This window comes from Sapajus apella, unplaced genomic scaffold (assembly GCF_009761245.1).
Source record: "Sapajus apella isolate SASKATOON/1434 unplaced genomic scaffold, GSC_monkey_1.0 scaffold77, whole genome shotgun sequence".
NCBI classification, from domain to species: Eukaryota; Metazoa; Chordata; class Mammalia; order Primates; family Cebidae; genus Sapajus; species Sapajus apella.
The window spans coordinates 6,073,830-6,091,026 of record NW_022437017.1 but is presented as its reverse complement, the minus strand read 5'-3'; the positions used below and the strand labels follow the sequence as shown (position 1 = coordinate 6,091,026).

General features: G+C 53.5%; 1 protein-coding gene across 17 annotated transcripts in view; it reads right to left on the bottom strand.

The window, feature by feature from the left end:
- The window catches only part of PTPRS (protein tyrosine phosphatase receptor type S), a 138,533-nt gene that overhangs the window by 37,623 nt on the left and 83,713 nt on the right, over positions 1-17,197 (bottom strand). For 7 of the 17 annotated variants that reach the window (XM_032252157.1, XM_032252164.1, XM_032252162.1 and 4 more), the window contains exons 7-10: positions 15,415-15,432; positions 12,698-12,808; positions 10,800-10,811; positions 432-701 (exon numbers count right to left, since the gene is read on the bottom strand). In XM_032252157.1, coding sequence (XP_032108048.1) covers positions 432-701; positions 10,800-10,811; positions 12,698-12,808; positions 15,415-15,432 — 411 coding nt within the window. Of the gene's footprint in view, positions 1-431; positions 702-5,113; positions 5,189-10,799; positions 10,812-12,697; positions 12,809-15,414; positions 15,433-17,197 lie in introns of those variants that run through there. The other 10 variants (XM_032252163.1, XM_032252166.1, XM_032252174.1 and 7 more) reach the window with 4 other exon arrangements.

The window sequence follows — 17,197 nt, the reverse complement described above, 5'->3', positions numbered from 1 at the left end:
CCAGGCTGGATCGCAGCAGTGCGATCATAGCTCACTCACTGCAGCCTCGAACTCCTGGGCTCAAGCGGTGCTCCTGCCTCAGCCTCCTAAGCAGCTCAGACTACAGGCATGCACCACCGCGCTTGACTAATGGTTTCATTATTTTGTAGAGAAGGGGTCTGGCTATGTTGCCCAGGCTGGTCTCAAAGTCCTGGGCTCCTGCCTCAGCCTCCCAAAGTGCTGGGATTACAGGCGCGAGCCACCGCGCCCGGCCGGGATCATTTACCGCCAATAAATACCTGTTCAAGGAACAATGGTCCCCTTCCTAGCCAGGATCGACTGAAGCCAGAGGGTAACTTGGAGGTGCCCCACGCGGCCTCCACCTGCGCCTGACATCGGGGAGCAAGGCCAGCCTGCTCCCACCACCTATGGGTCCCACGGTCCCCGCTCACATTTCACCGTGATCTGAGCAACTGCCTCGATGACGCCCAGGCTGGACATGGCCACGCAGGTGTAGTTGGCTGAGTCTTTGACATCTGTGAGTTCCAGCACGTTCCGACCCACCGGCATGTCATCCTCGGGGGTCAGGTCCTCGGCCCCCTGCATCCACTTCACATAGGGCATGGGCGAGCCCACAGCCACACAGGTGATGTTCACGTTGCCCCCTGGCATGATCTCGTGGCTCATGGGCAGGATGGAGAAGCGCGGGGCCACGCGGCGGACTGGGGAGGGGCGGCAGCAGCGGCGGGGTGGGGGATGCGAGGAGTGAGGTGGGTGGGGGGGGAGGGGAAGACAGAATGCAGAGGAGAAAAGAAAGAAAAGCAGGAAGAAAGAAAGAAGGAAAGAAAGAAAAAAAGGAAAAAAAAAGTGGAAAACCATTTAAATATAAACAGGGCTGGTTCTTTCCCCCTCTGTTGATTTTTTTCCCCCCAAATGAAAAGAAAACAAAAGAACCAAATTAAAAAACCAAACTCCAACACAAAGAAACCAAAACTTCAAAGGAAGGTACTTCACAAACAATATATAGAGAGATATATCAATATATAATAGACATGAAGCATTATCTCATAGCAACAGGGTTTCGTAGACCAGGGTGGCTGGTCACAGCACAGATACGAACACAAAAATTTATCAGCGGTTTCTCATCTTTACAGACAGAGATGGCTTCAGGGGGCAGCCCCTCCGCTCGCTCCTGAATTGGGGGGGGCATCCCCGTCGGGGAGCGCTGGAAGATCCGGCTGCAGGTGTCGGGGTGCGGGTGGGTTAGGAGAGGGGGCAACTTCCAACCCTCCCCGGTTCTCTGGGGATGTGGCAGTCTCAGGACAGCTGTTGAGGCCAGGAGACAGAGGGAGCCTGAGATGGTGGCCCCCCACTCCCAGGTGACTCAGGGGCCCCACCCACTCCCTCCCCTCCCCCACCCCCAGGTCCTCCAGGAAAAGATGAGAAACTCTAATGAAATTTTTGTGGTTTTTGGGTATAGAAACCCTTCTAAAAGCTTCTGTCAGATCTGACAAGTTTCCATCAATAGATGCAGCTCTGAGTCACAAACATCATGCAAAATAGATTGAGAGAGTGAGAGAGAGAGACAGAGAGACAGAGAGAGAGAGAGAGACAGAGAGAGAAAGGAGGGATGCACACGGGAACTGCGGGGGGAAGATCTGGATTTGGGGGATCTCTGGGCACACTTACGTGACACCAGAGAGAGGAGACGGATGAATGGGGAGAAAGAGAGAAGAACAGAAAACAGGGACAGAGAGCGGGAGGGGCAGAGAAAGAAAGAAGGGGGGGTCCCACTTCAATGCTGCATATTAATTCTAGCAGATGTGATCCAATGTGACATGCCACATCGTCACATCACAGCCCTGGCAGAATAGATATTAATAATAATAATAATAATTAATAATCATAAACGAGGGAATGGACTTGAACGCTGAAAGAAAAGGGCCATATTCTGTGCGTTTCTTAGCGGGGGGGTGGATGCAGCCTTCTCTCAAAGACAATGAAGGCAGCAGGATGCATTTCGGGGGCTCCGTTTTCAGAAGTCAGATGGGTTCCGGGGCCGGGGAAAGAGGGGAGGAGGCCAGCGGGCAGGTGAACCTGCAGAGAGCACCGCTGGCCGGCCCGCAGGGGCTGTTTAACTGCTGTGGGAACCTAATAAATCCTTCTGGCCAGAAAAGGAGTGTCCCTGGGTAGAAGTGTGAGGTCCTAGAGGAGACACACGGTGCGTCCCCAGCTTTGGGTGGGTAAAGGGGCCTTGTTTCAACTGCACAGATGATGAACTGGAGGCTCGGTTAGGATCACTGTCAACACCTGCCTCTGATCTTCATACGGGATTGTGGGGGGTGCAGCCTCGGGGGTGCTCTCAAGGGGTGCAGTCTATGATACTGAGGAGGGGGTCCGAGGGGATAAAGGGAGACAGCCCCAAATGCTTCCCTTGCAGCCTCAGTTCCTAGCTGGGCATCCCAACCCCTGCCTTCCTGAATCCGGGCGGGAGGCAAAGAAAAAGGGGGACGTCGGCGGGCATGGGAGTGGGGTCTGGAAGCTGGCAGCCCTTCGGAAAAAGAAGCCCCACGAAAGTCCAGAGTCGCACTGGAGACAGGATGGAGTGGAAGGAACTGCTCCACGGGAGGAGGAGGCGGGGCAGGGGAGACAGGGGGGCCATGCAACAGAGTGGAGGTGAGGGGCGAGGTGCCGTGAGATGGGGGGGTGGCTTTCTGGTAGGGCCAGGTGGAGGGTGGGGCGTGGGGGGAGAATGGGGTCCGGCCGGCCAGCCAGCGGACGCGGTCCAGGCCAGCCGCCGGCACCCACAGCGAGGCACAGGTAGGATGCCGAGGCCGAGTTGTCATGGAAACGGAACACGATGGGGGAAATGAGCGTGGGGGAGCTAATTATTCAAGGACAGAAAAACAGCATCGACGTCCAAAACAAAACCAGGAAGAACAAATGAAGTAATAAAGCAAAAGCAAAATAATAATAATAATAATAAAAAAAAGAGAGACTCTAAAAAACAAAGAACTCCCTCCGAAACACAACACCCAAAAGCAAGAAGAAACAAAAAAATCATGGAATGGGTGTAGGGCTGAAAATCGGGGTCTGAAAGGAGGAGGAAGGTGGCTTCCCCAGGGAGATGCCCTCCCGTTGGCAGAACACAGGATCCGGCCTCTCCACCCAGCACCCAAGAGCCTTGGCCAAGGGTTTGGGGTGACCACAGGGGCGGGAGCCTCATGGACAAAAAGCCTTCGGAAAAACCAACCCCAGCCCGGCTCAAGTCTCTCTCTGTCTCAAGCCCCTCTCGGTCCACTTCTCCACGACGCCCGGCCCCACTTAGGGCTGAGCACGCTGGAGGTCCCAAAGCTGAAATCACACGACAAGGTGAACTCCCTTAAGGTCTCCGAATCCCATCAAGAACCTCTCCAGGGAGAAGTGCAGGAGCTGACATAGCTGAGTGAACCCAGTGGCCTTAGGAAGGTCCCCCATCCTCCTGGAGCCTCAGTTCCCTCATCTGTAAAATGGAAGGAATTGGGCATCCTGCTGAGAAAGGCATTAGCCTGACCAGGGCAGTGCCCAGCCCAGCAGGGGCAAAACCCAGGCATGGAGCTGTGGAAGTTACCTTTCAGCCTCCCAGGTGCTGGGAAGATCAGATAGCTTCTCTATCTTATTAAAAAAAAAAAAAAAAAGGAGGCCAGGCCTGGTGGCTCATGCCTGTAATCCCAGCACTTGAGGAGGCTGAGGCAGGTGGATCCCTTGAGGCCATGAGTTGGAGAACAACCTGGCCAACACGGCAAAATCCCGTCTCTACTAAAAATACAAAAATTAGCCGGGCATGGAGGCAGGTGCCTGTAATCCCAGCTACTCCGGAGGCTGAGACAGGAAAATCGCTTGAATCCGGGAGGCGGAGGTTGCAGTGAGCCGAGATCGTGCCACTGCACGCCAGCCTGGGTGACAGAGTGAGACTCCATCTCCAAAAAAAATAAATAAATAAAAAGAAAATGGAAAAAGTAAGAATTTCTACTGAATCCCCATCTTACTTTCTCCCTTCTAACAATTTTGAGAGGCAAATGTCCTTATGCTCATTTTGCAGATGAGGGAACAGAGGCTCAGAAAGGTGACAGGACTGGAGGGAAATCACAGAAAGGAAGCAGTGTAGCCAGAGCTCAAAGCCAGGCCAGCCTGGTTCCTGCCTCTCAGAGAAAACAAGCCTTTTCTTACCATGGTGAGTAATCAGGATTACAGCCAAGTATCAATTCTTGGCATCTGGCTCTTTCAAACTTGTGTGTCCTCACCCACTGGGGACACCGAAGAGGAAAAAAGTACCCATCACCTATATAAAACCCTATGTAATGGCCAGTGGCCACTGACTGAATAATACCCAGTAGCCATCATAATAAATGTCCAGAAGCCATCAGTAAAAGGCTCATACGCAAAGGAATTGTTGGAACATCAAAGGTAGTAAGACCTAGCTTTAGGATCTAAAGGTTAAGTGCCAGGCCAATTTATCTTTTCTGTAAGGATGGACATCTTATCCAAAAGACCCTGTTCCTGTTTGATCTTATCTTAAAATATCTCCCCATAGGGATGTCATAATTTGGAAGGTACCTCTAACTTTCTTTTAGAAGCAGAGACAAGGGGATACCTGTTGAATATGTAAAAGACTTGCACTACAGGGTTCACTATAAATCAGTTAAATGTGCATTTATCGACAGCAGTAATTTTAGGGCTCACAATCCCCAACATGGCCAGCAACCATCAGTTAAATGGACCTGCCAATAAATTATAACAGCTCCTCTGACACTTAAGAAACTGCCCACTTGCTTTCTCACCCACCTCATTTGTTTCAAAGGGTGTGCTGTAGGAAGAGGGCTGGTTTGCCACGAGTTTAAGGGAGGATCATGCCCATTGGCACTAGGTGGCTCAGATCTCCCCCTCCCTGGAGGTCTTGTAAGGCCTCTGGGAGTCCTCCCAGCTGGCAAGGGCGGGTGACTGACGCTGTGTTCTGCCTGGTTTGGTGCTGGCACCCACCCACATCATCTTTCCACCCCCGGCTGCAAGCCTGAGGTGCAGGTTAGAAAGTAAGGTAGGCACGGAGCCCATGGGACGGAGCAGCCCCACGGGACCCCCGCCCCCAATTACCGACCTGAATGGAGGGTCCAGGCAGGTTATAAGGGGACCACACCAGCCTTGGTCCTCAGCACGCTCCAGCTGGCTCTGGTTTCCAGCTCTTCTCGTCACCGAGTAGCCGGGGGGGTCCCAGCGGGGGGGACCCGCTTGGGCGAGGGGGTTGGGAGGGTGGGCGGTGGGGTGTGGGGGTGGCAGGTTGGGGGGGGTGGTCGCTTCAAACCCCGATTCACATGGAAAAACAACTCAAAAACCGTCAAAGCAACCAGGAGACAACCCCTCCCCCAGGCAGGAAGAGGCAGAAACACAAAAACCAAAAAACGGGGTTGGGAGTAGAGGTGAGGGGTAAGGGGAGTAGGGGTGAGGGGTGGGGGGGGGGGAAGGGAACTCAAAAGTGAGGTGATTTGGTTGAAGCACTAGGTAGGGAACGCCCACAGTGTCAGACATCTCGACGGTTCAGCAAGCCACAGCCCCAAGAGGTGCAGGGACGGGGGGATGGGGGCTCTGCTGGGCATTTTGGGGTGGGAGAAGGTTGTAGATATTTCTCCAAACTCCAAAATGAGTATGCGGATGGGGAGGGCAGGGGAGAGATGCCAAGAAACTGTGCAGCCTCCAGGGGGTTTATTTAAGCTTAGATTACACCTGTCGGGAGGGGGGAGAGGGAGGGGGTTGGAAACATTCCTAATTCCACAGCCCACTTCTGTCCTCTCCTTTGAACTCCAGCCTGTGGCCCAAGGAGGGCGGGCACGGCCCTCAGCCCGCCTGTATCTTCCTTCTGCCACCCTTCTTCATCACTGAGCTCTGCCTCCTTCCCCCCTCCCACCTCCCTGCTCCCACCGCCAGCTCCCTCCGCCATCGAGGTGGCGTGCGAGGCCTGGAGGGACCTGGCTGGAACCCCAGCCCACGGGCTGACCAGCGGCCTTGGCAAGTTGTTGGTATTTTGAGCTGGACGTTTGGATGCGCTCTAAATATTTTTTACATTTTTTTTTTTGGTACCTGCTCTCTCTCTCACACTCATTCTCTCTCTCTCTCTCTCTCGTTTCTTTTCATTTTTCTCCCAGTTCTGGCCAATCCATGGACTTCCCTCACCGCCCCCCACCTCGCTGCGGCCGCCGGAGACACGGGGCTTTCCAAATGACAAGGTGTAATCTAATAGTGCCCTCACAAGCCCCCCCCCCGACAGAGGAAACAGCGAATGCAGAGGGTGAGTGGCAGGCAGCAGGCGGGAGGTGCTGAGAGCTCAGTGTTCCTGCAGAAGGACCCTCCTCACCGCCCGCCCGGCCCAGGTGCAGGGAAGCCCGCCTTTCCACCCCTGGAGTCCCCTCTCCCCCATGTGATGCGGGTGGGATGAGAAAGTCCGGGTCCTGAGCTAACACTGCCTGCCCCTAGGGTCAAGCCAGGGAGCTTTGGGTAGGGGGGTGTGGCCAGGTATAGCAAGCAGGAACCGGGGAGCTGGCCACCGCACCCCAATGCAAGCCTTTCTGGGGATACAGGAGGTGAGGGGTGTCCCAGCCCAGTATCTGTGTCTATCTCTGTTTTGCGGGACTAGGACGTACGGGGAACACCGAGGGGCACACCCACCAATTCGACAGCTTGGGTACTGGAAATTTAATTTAAAACACAATTTTTTTCCCCATAAAACTGTACATTATGGATTGATCTGAAAAGGCCTGGGGACAGGTCACACATAGTAAGGCTTCTGAAGAAGGCCTGGAAAGCAGGGCAATCTAGGCCTTGCTGGTGTCAGGAGTCAGGCACTGGTTTCTTGGCTCAGCGCTCGAGACTGTTAAATTACGCCAGTCTTACTGGCCTTTTTCTAAAACCATGAAGGTAGAAAATTCCTCCTAACTGGCAGGGCACGGTGGCTCACCCCTGTAATCCCAGCACTTCGCGAGGCCGAGGCGGGCGGATCACCTGAGGTCAGGAGTTCAAGACCAGCCTGGCCAACATGGCAAAACCCTGTCTCTAGTAAAAATACAAAAAATAGCTGGGTGTGGTGGCGGATGCCTGTAATCCCAGCTACTCAGGAGGCTGAGGCAGGAAGATCATTTGAACCCAGGAGGTGGAGGTTGCAGTGAGCCAAGATCGCGCCACTGCACTCCAGCCTGGGCGACAAGAGTGAAACTCGGTCTCAGAAAAAGAAAAGGAAAGAAAATCTGTCTCCAGCTTGTTCCAGGTTCCCTTGGCATCAGTGGGTGGCACCCATTACATGGGTCCTGTGCGCTCTGTTTGAAAATACTACATTGCTAGACTAGGTGGTAAAGACACTACCTTTAGCCACTAACTCATATCCTAAAGGCTTAGAGTTTTAAAGAACCAGAAAAGGACATTCACAGTCAGGGAGAATAAATCTGATCATCTTCCCACCTTGTCGGAAGCCGGAGGTGGGAGAATTCACCTCCAGCTGGCACTGGAGCTGCCAGCTGTATTTTTTAAAAGGGACAAAATTTTGACTTCAGCCCTTTGGATTTCAGAGGTAAATTTCAGTAGAAGGGTCAGTCTCAATACCTTACCCCTTGTACACCCAGAGTCAGTCGAAGCTGGAGACTGTCCAGCCAAAGCTGGAGACTGCCTTACTTATTAAAAAATAAATAAGAAGGCCGGGCACGGTGGCTCACATCTGTAATCCCAGCACTTGGGGAGGCCGAGGCGGGTAAATCACCTGAGGTCGGGAATTTGAGATCAGCCTGACCAGCATGGAGAAACCCCATCTCTACTAAAAAATGCAAGGTTAGCCGGGCACGGCGGCACACGCCTGTAATCCCAGCTACTCGGGAGGCTGAGGCTTGAACCCGGGAGGCAGAAGTTGCGGTGAGTTGAGATCGAGCCACTGCACTCCAGCCTGGGAGACAAAAGCGAAATTTGGTCTCAAAAAATAATAATAATGATAAATAAGAGTGAGATTAGGGGTGGGTTTTGTTGTTGTTGTTTTTTTTTAATTTCCTTCTTTAAAATTAATTCCTGGGACCGGCTACTCTGGCAACGATGTATATACTTGTAGCTTTCAGAACATGGCAGGTAGCGCATCTCTTCTGCTGGGCTGGTACTTATCTGCAAGGGTAGCCACATACTCAAGATGGGCCTTTGTGGTCCCTTTCTGTGGCCACAGAACTTCCTAGGAAATGGCAGTGGGGAAAATGAGGGCTATGGCTCTGGGGAAGCCACTGATCTCATGGGGATGGGGTTGGAGCCGGCACAAAATGAGATCATGAGATGAGCTCAGAAAAGCACTAGCAAAAAATGAGGTCTCAGCAAATAAATTAGCTTCTGCCTTACGATTACTTTTAAAAGTTTCCCCTATGCCATGTTAGTCAAACAGTGGCCGTGTGAAGCACCTAACAGGGAAACTGAGACCCACCAGGAAGGGAAGTGACTCGTCCAGATGATCGTCTGCTTAACCCTTTATTTCCAACAAGCCTACTGGCAGTGCCTGTTACATAGAGCACTTGACAGGCATTTAGTTCCATGAAGTCCTTCCAGCTACCCTGTGATCTGGGTTCATTTCTGATCGCTACTGTTCAGATGAGGAAATGGGGACTCCAGGTGGTCAAGTGACTAGTCCAAGGTCACATAGCCAGGGAGGGGCACAGACAAGACTGGAACCCAGGTCTGCCAGAGTCCAGAGCCTATGCTCTCGTCACCTTCTGGGCTGTACTGCCCAGAAAGCCCAAGTGGTCTTCGAGACCCTCTGTTCATTCAGTTCCAATGTGCCAGGACCTAGCTTTGGTGGAGGGGCTGGGAGACCCCTTTCTCCCATCTTTTGGCATTGCCCTGAGGGGTCAGCCTGGCAGCTCTCATGCTAGGTTAATGAGGAGATCTTGCTGCATCTAAAGTCCTCTTGCCGACTTGTTTCAGTATTTAATAATCGTTTAGAGAAGGTGGGTGAGGGAGAAGAAGGGGAAAAGGTGATTCCAAGGTCTGGCTTCTGTCCTCAACGTCATCTAAACTGGGTAGCCAGCTGGGGTTGGTGGTTAAAAATCTACATGGATATTTTACTGGGGGTTGTTTTTTTATTTGGGGGTTGGAGGAAGACTCTCAAGGGCGTGCCTTTTCTTGGGGAGGAAACAGAAGATGGGAATGTGCATCTCTGAAGATTTGCAAGAGTGAGAGACACACAGAGAGAAAGAGAGCTGAGAAAGAGAAAGAGAAGCAGAGAGAGAGTTGGGGAAGCAGAGAGAGCAGGGGAGAGGCTGTGTCCAAGGTTCCCCTGGGCTTTTTCCAGAATTCCATAGCTCTGATGCTCAGGTACTCAGAAAGTGACCATGCTGTGCTGCTGGACAAAAGACGCCTGCGACTGGGCTCAGAGTCTGAGAGGGGATGGGGGAAGCAGCCAGTGCTGCCTGGGAGGCAGAGGCACAGTGTTCCAGGTCAGGTAACTGGCCAAGTTTTTCCTCCTAAGTCTGTCAGGCTCCATTTCCTAATGGGCAGCTCTGAATCGGTGCCCAGCCAGAATGCACACAGTCATCACAGCAGCTGCCACCATTACATACCAAGCAAGTATGCACTGTCCTGTGAAGATGGTGCTGTTATTGCCCTCTCCCCTCATTTAAAACTGACCACAACCCATATTTGGATACGTCACTAAAATGAATTAAGAACTCAGAATGCTAGTGCATATTCAGCAGTATTTCAAATGCCTAGGTTTGGGGTTATTTGGGAGCACAGGAGGCAGTCCCATTTTGAGACAGAAGGATGGGAATACGCCTGCTTGAGCTTCCTTCCAACATGGCCGCCTGGAGGCAGGGAGCTGAGGCACTACCTCTGGGGAAAGAGGGGCTCGCCAGTGAGGTCAGGAAAATTGGGCTGCTCTCCCCACACAACCCATCCAGGTTCTGACCTCCTGCCATCTGTCTGTGCCACCTCCCTTGTGCCCTTGTGCCTAAGTGGTCACTTTCTGCCCTGGCATCCCAGCTGTGGAACCCCTTCTGCCCTCCTGGGTGATAGCTAGGACAGGAACACTGGCTTTTAAATCACAATGCGTTTGGAGAACAACCACAGAACAGCTCAACCCAAGAAACCAAAACCAAATAGCACAGAAACAAGACAGAACCAAAGACAAGTCGCTTTGGGGGAGAAGAGGACCAGGTGAAGGGAATGGGAGGGGAAAAAAAGAACCATTTGATTTTTCCCCCCAAAACGAAACAAAACCAAAGGAAAAAAACGGAAAAAGAAAAAAAAAAAAAAGAAAAAAAAAGAAAAAGGAAAAAAGAAAACCAAAAGAGAAAAACGGAACGAAAGACGAGAAACACTCCAACAGAAGGCGTTGGGAATTCACCAAACCAAACCGACAAGAGAGGCATGCAGAGAAATTTTTACATTCTCCCAGCATGCATCAGGCCCAAGTTACCATGACGACGAGGAGTGCAAAAACTTAGCAACAACATTACCAACGGATGCAGAGGCGACCATAATGCAAGCATCGCATGTGTGCGGCCGGCCCTAGGCCGGGCTGGGCGCGGCTGAGATTTTCGTGTCTTTCTGGGTTTTGCTCTCGCTTGGCGGTTTTTTTTTTTTGTTGTTTAGTTTGCTTTGTGCTTATGATTCATGTTCCATCTTTTAAAATTGGTGTTCGTTTTTCTAGTTTTTTCCGTGTATGTGTCAGCGTGTGTCTGTGTGGTGTCTACATGTGTTTTGTGTGTGTGCGTGTCATTTTCAGAATGTAAAAATGTGGGTAAAGAAAGTAAAAAAGAAAAAAACACACCAACCTTCTCGAAGCTCTGAGGGATGTAAAGGGGGTTTGATGCGGAACACAATGACATGGGAAGAAGAGAAAAAATAGGGGAGATACAGAGAGTAAAAAGAGGACTTCCCAAGGCTAAAAGCTGCAATCGTTTGTTGTTTTTTTTCTATTTAAACCAAAAAAAAAATTAAAATTAAAAAATAAAAAGAACAGCAATGACCTTCTTGTCTTTTCTCCACTCTGCCCTCGACATACAAGATCTCCATTTGCCTTTTTCCATTCTTCTCTAAGCTCGATTTTGGAGCGTCTAAGACCCAGGCAAAGATGGGGAAGCGAAACCTCACCCCCTCAACTGCCCCCAAGAGGATGGAGGCTCAGGCTGGGGACCCCACCTCTGCAGGATGAGGACACAGGAGCTCCCCTCCCTTCTTGCACCCTCTCTAAAGGCCCCCCACCCCGCTCCCTGCCCCACACCCACTGTCCACACTCTTCTGAGCCCTGCTGGATTTACAAACCCCCATCTCAAGTATCGGCAGAGAAATAAGCAGGTTAGGTGAAGACCAGTCAGTTGGAGTCACGAACGCGTTACAACTCACCAGAGGTGCCGTGACAGCGGACCAGACGTGCCCCTACCCACCACCCATCCATACACCCACACCCCCTTCCCCTCCCCCTCCATGCGGCCTCCTCCTCAGAGACAAAATGCAAAACCCCAGGTCCAGGACCGAGGAGTGACTTCAGGGCCAGCGGGTGCCGTGGATGGTGGGGACGAAGGTGGTGAGTGAGGGTCTGTGGGTAGGGGACGAGCCAGATGGCCTCCTGGATGGAGAATGACCAGGACTTGGCACTTTGAATAGGGGAAACTGAGGCCCAGAGAAGGATGTGATCGAGTCAATTACGCAGCGCTAACTGGGGCAGCCCTGGGGATCGGATCGGGCCCTGACATCCTGGCGGAAGCTGTTTCTACCACTAATCTGATCAGAAACAGCTATCAGGAGGTGGGAAAGGGAGGAGGAGGACGAAGACTACAGCGTCTGAAAAGACTCAGGAGCCCACACAGAGATAAGAGGAGGCCAACGGAGGCATCTGGGGGCAAGGGGGCCCCCCGGCACTTTGAGGCAGCACCAAGGGACCCTCATGGAAGGACGCTTCCTTGGGGCAGGGGAGTGGGGAGGTGCTGGGGGGAGGCCCCCACGCTGCCGGGCAGGACTGAGTGGGAACTGGAAACCGAGGGCAACAAGCTTCACTGGGTGCCGTGCCTGCCCCAGCTTGGTGCAGCTGCTGAGCCCCTGGGGCCTGTGCCTGCTGTGGCCCCGGCCTCCCGCGGCCCGGACTGTCCTTCTCGGAGAGTCATCAGGAAGACACAGGAGGCGCCAGACTCCGGACCAGCCAGAGGGGGGCGGGGGGCAGCCTTGAAGACCCCTCCCCAACTTCTAGATTGAGGGCCCTGGACTAGGGGGGCAGTGAAGCGGGGAGCTACGAGGCCACAGAGTTGGGAGAAGCGAAGCCAGCACACAGCACGGGAAGGCACGACACACCACAGAAGCCAACTCGGGTGGGCAGGCGGGCGGGTGGGGCAGGGCAGAGGCCTGCAGGCTCCCCAGGCCCTGTAGGCCCAAGACTGACCCCCTCACCCTGCCCCATGCCTTCCTACCCCACCATCACTGCCTCCCACAGCCCTGCTGCCCATGGGGCATCTGTCGCAAGGCACGAGGAGGGGAATTTAAGCTGCCCCCATTCTACAGGCAAGGAAACTGAGGCCCAGAGAGGGACGCCGCCTCGGCCAAGGTCCCACTGCGACCGGGGAGGGGCCTTCCTGCTTGGGTGTGCAGGGGACAGGGGAGCCCGGAGGCGGAGCCCGAGGAGGGAGGGGGGTGGGGCGGGGCGGGTCCCTGCCTTTGACCTGGCCTCGGCGTTCCCTACCTCGCACGTAGAGGTTGGCGGGTGAGGAGTAGCGCACGCCGGCGCTGTTGGTGGCCACACACTCGTATTTGCCCTGGTCAGTCTCTTCACTGCTCTCAATCTGCAGGGCTCCTGCGGGAAGAGGGGAGAAAGCTTGGTCCGTGAGGCAGGGGCCCGGGAGTGAGCAGGGAAAGCCGTCCCATCAGAGTGGTGGCTGGGCAAGATGCAGGTGAGAGGTGAGTAAACCCAGGCCCCCTAGCTCGGCCAGGGCGGGTCTCACCTCCACCGGCCACATCCAGCCCCACAAGGGCCTGGACACAGCAGATTCCCCAGCAAATCCTGCACTCGCAGTGGAAAGGCAGCTGGTCAGGCGACTGCTGCTTCATGACTGCCAAATTGAATTACCAAGCTGGGGGGAAGTGTGTTTGAGAAAGCACCAGGTGATGCTCTCCCGGCCAGGAGAAAGGGGGTTGGCGTTCACAACTCATAACCATCATTTGATCGACCCAGGGACCTACGGGGGCTGCCACAAATCATGTGAAACTTCAGGGAGCCTGTGGTTGCTTTGTTGTGTTTTGTGAAGTGCCCATGAGTAAATGAATGTAGGTTTGAGTTCCTCCACTGTGTTTGGAATCCTAGTCCTCAAAGTCCTCAATGCCCATAAGTAAATGGAGACAGGGTTGTACTTCTTCAGGTGTGTTTGAAATTTCAGGATCAGATGATACACTGAAGCAGCTAAGGTAAAAAAAAAAAAAAAAAAATGTTGAGACTGGTGTGCATGAAGTATGTGTGAAAGCGAAGCCACGGATCTAAGCCTTCTGTGCCTGAAACTGATTGAACAGAAGTCGGAATTTCCCCAAGTATTTTAAGTGATCTAAGTAAAAGTCTGAATTTATCTGCCTGTGTTTAAAACCACAGGCATTAACTTAATACCCTGGTGCTCATGAGTGACTGAATGGACTTGTTTGGGTATGTTTGAAATTACAGGCCTAGACCCAATTCTACGACGCTCACAGATATACAAGGATTAAATTTTCAAAAGTGTGTGAAATCAGAGGTCTGACTGAAAGCCTCTTACAGTCACCAGTTGAGGCTAAAATGCCCCACGCCTGGATCAAAGAATTCATTGGTCATGAGTAAATAAAGATATAAAGAACAGGGCAATTGCTCAAGCAGATTTAAAATCACAGGCCCAAATCCAGTATCTTCGTGCTCATGAGTATATGAAAATAGGGCCGATTTCCCCTCAATACATTTGAAATCACAGGCCCGGATCAGAGACTTCACTTCCCACAAACATATAAAAATGAACGAACCTTCTCAGGAGTATGTGGAATCACAGACCTTGATCACACACTACTGTGCCCATGAGTAAATGAAAACGAGGCCAAGATTTCCCCAAAGAGATCTAAAACCACATGCCTGAAACGTGTCCCTCGCTGCCACAAGTAAATGAAGCTGAGTATGTCTGAAATTACAGGCCTTGATAACAGCTTGAGTGCCCACAAATAAAACAAAAGGCAAAAGGGTCCGCAGGTGTGTCCGCCATCACAGGCCTGGATAAAGTCCTTAGTTTCATAAGTAAATAAATCTTAGTGTAACGTAGGTAAGTAAGTTTGAATCACAGGCCTGGACCCAAGTGCCTGTTGACCATCAGTAAATGAGGGTCAGTGAGTATCTGCAAGTGTGTTTGAATCACAGGCTTCAATCAGAGCCTGTCGCACCATGGGTCCAAAAATCCAGCCTAAGCTCTCCAGGTTGGTTTGTGATTGCCCCGCAAAAATGACATGGACCCAAAGAGGGAGGGATTCTCTCTGGTCATGGTAGACTCTGCCTCCATAGGGCACTGCCTACTCTCCCTTGAGCTCGAGGTTCTGGTATCTCCCTCACTGAGGAGGACCAGAGAGGGTCAGGAGAGTGCTCTAGGTCACACAGCATCTGTAGCAAAGGTAGGACTGGACACTGATTCTTCCCCAGGGCTCCCACTCAGGCCTCCTCTAGACTCTTCTCTGGGGCAGCAGCTGGGTGTGAGGTAAGGGATGAGGCAGATAGACCTCTGTGTCTTGGGTTAGAACCTTCAGATCAGAAGAACTATGGAGCTGGAAGGTCCACTCATGTGCTTTTTTTTTTTTTTTGAGATGGAGTCTCGCTCTGTGGCCCAGGCTGGAGTGCAGTGGTGCGATCTCAGCTCACTGCAACCTCCGCCTCCCAGGTTCAGGTGATTCTCCTGCTTCAGCCTCCCAAGTAGTTGGGATTATAGGCACCCGCCACCACGCCCGGCTGATTTTTGTGTTTTTAGTAGAGACGGGGTTTCACCATGCTGCCCAGGCTGGTCTTGAACCCCTGACCTCAGGTGACCCACCCCCCTCAGCCTCCCAAAGTGCTGGGATCACAGGTATGAGCCACCGTGCCCAGCCTGCATGCTCATTTTAGAAGTGGCTAAACCTCATGGGGCTCCCAGCGCTCTGGGGGGCTTTGCCAGATAGGGTCCTTCCAAGGTAAGAGACAGCCCCCTCCCAACGGCCAGGTGACCTAAGGAGTCACTTCAGCCACATTCAGACCTCTGGCCACAGACACAGACACAGGTGCAGAGACGGGACGGACACTGGGTGAACGGGGGTGGTGGCAGGGTGGACACGCGTGGAAGGGGGCCTGGGGGCGGCCCCTGTGGAGCCTTCGGGGCTGGGTGGGCAGCAAGAGAGAGCGTTGAGTGGGTGGGTGAGCAAGGAGCCTCTTACCTCGAATCGGAGTGCTTTCTGTAAGGGAAGCAGAGAGAACCAGGTGAATGTCACAAGGCGGTCGTGGGGGGCCGGGGGCCCCTGGGAAGCTGGGCCGGGCCATAAGCCAGGCCTCTGTACCCTGCCCCAGAGAGGGGGCCGAGCCAGCCCTGGGCCTATGGACCCTGCAGGCTTTGCTGAGGAAGTTAGGAAAAGCCTCCTAGGAGCAGGGTGAGGTCTGAGAGCTTGCCAAAGCAGGAAGGCTTCCTGTAGGAGGCAGGAATCTCTGGGGGTGGGGGGACGGAGTCTAGAAGCCTCTCTGGACGAGGCTGACGGGTGTCTCTATTGTCTGGGGAGGTCTGTCGGCCTGGCCTGGTCCTTTGGTGACCTTACCTCTTGGCCGAGGGAGGGGGGTTCATGACCACCCCCCCTTCCTTCTTTCCTTCTCAGAGAGCCCAGCAAGGGACTGCTTTTTTTCTTTTTTTTTTAAGACAGAGTTTTGCTCTTGTTGCCCAGGCTGGAGTGCAGTGGCGGCTCACCGCAACCTCCTCCGCCTGCTGGGTTCAAGTGATTCTCCTGCCTCAGCCTCCCGAGTAGCTGGGATTACAGGCACGTGCCACCACGCCTGGCTAATTTTGTATTTTTAGTAGAGGCGGGGTTTCTCCATGTTGGTCAGGCTGGTCTCGAACTCCTGACCTCAGGTGATCTGCCCGCCTCAGCCTCCCAAAGGGCTGGGATCACAGGCCTGAGCCACCTCGCCCGGCCAAGGGACTGCTTTCAAGTCCAGACCAGGAAGGGGCAAGGAAGAACGGGAATTATCTTGTTAGAGACAGGGAGGTGGGTGGGGTTAGTGCCCCAGGGCGGGACATTCATACAGCCAAGGAAGGGGGTCACACACAGGCCGAGGAGGAGGGACGGAGAGAGCCCTGCAGCCTTCTTCCCAAGAGGAAAAGAGGAAAGGCCTGTCTGTCTTTCTGGGCGTCCGGGGCAGGGACCGGCAGGGACCGGCAGGGACCGGCAGGGACCAGCAGCGGCTCAGGGCTGGAACACTACACCCTCTGCTCCTGACCCAGGAGGACATTTCGGGCCCCTTCTCTCTGCTTCCGATGGCCCGACGGCCCCTAACTCCTCGGAGGTCAAGACGATCCCAAGACCTGGATCTGCCGGGTGTGGCCAGACGTGTGAAAAAAACAGCCCCTTCTGCGTGACCCAAGCCCATTTTACAGATGGGCCAACTGAGGCTCAGAGGGGGACCAGGGAATCTCTGCGGTCCCATTATGAGGCAGGGGTGGGCAGTGAGCCTAGCCCTTCGGCCTCCCAGGCCAAGGAGCTTCTAGCCTGAACCTTTCCGGGCCCCTGTATCGCCTTTCGAGGTAACCTTGTGCAGCCACTCCGCACCCTTTACAGGGGAGCAGATGGGAATCTGCCCCAAGTGACACCCTGGAGAAGTGGAATCTGAGTCTGCGGAAAGGATGACAGCAGAAGCCAGGGTTAAAGAGTCTTTCAGGCAGGGCGCGGTGGCTCACGCCTCACATCCCAGCACTGTGGGAGGCTGAGGCAGGTGGATCACCTGAGGTCAGGAGTTCGAGATCAGCCTGGCCAACACGGTGAAACCCCGTCTCTACTAAAAATACAAAAATTAGCTGGGTGTGACGGTGGGCGCCTGTAATCCCAGCTACTCAGGAGGCTGAGGCAGAAGAATCGCCTAAAACAGGGAGGCAGAGGCTTCGGTGAGCCGAGATGGGTGCCACTGTACTCGGCCTGGGCAACAGAGTAAGACCGTCTCAAAAAAAAAAAAAAAAAG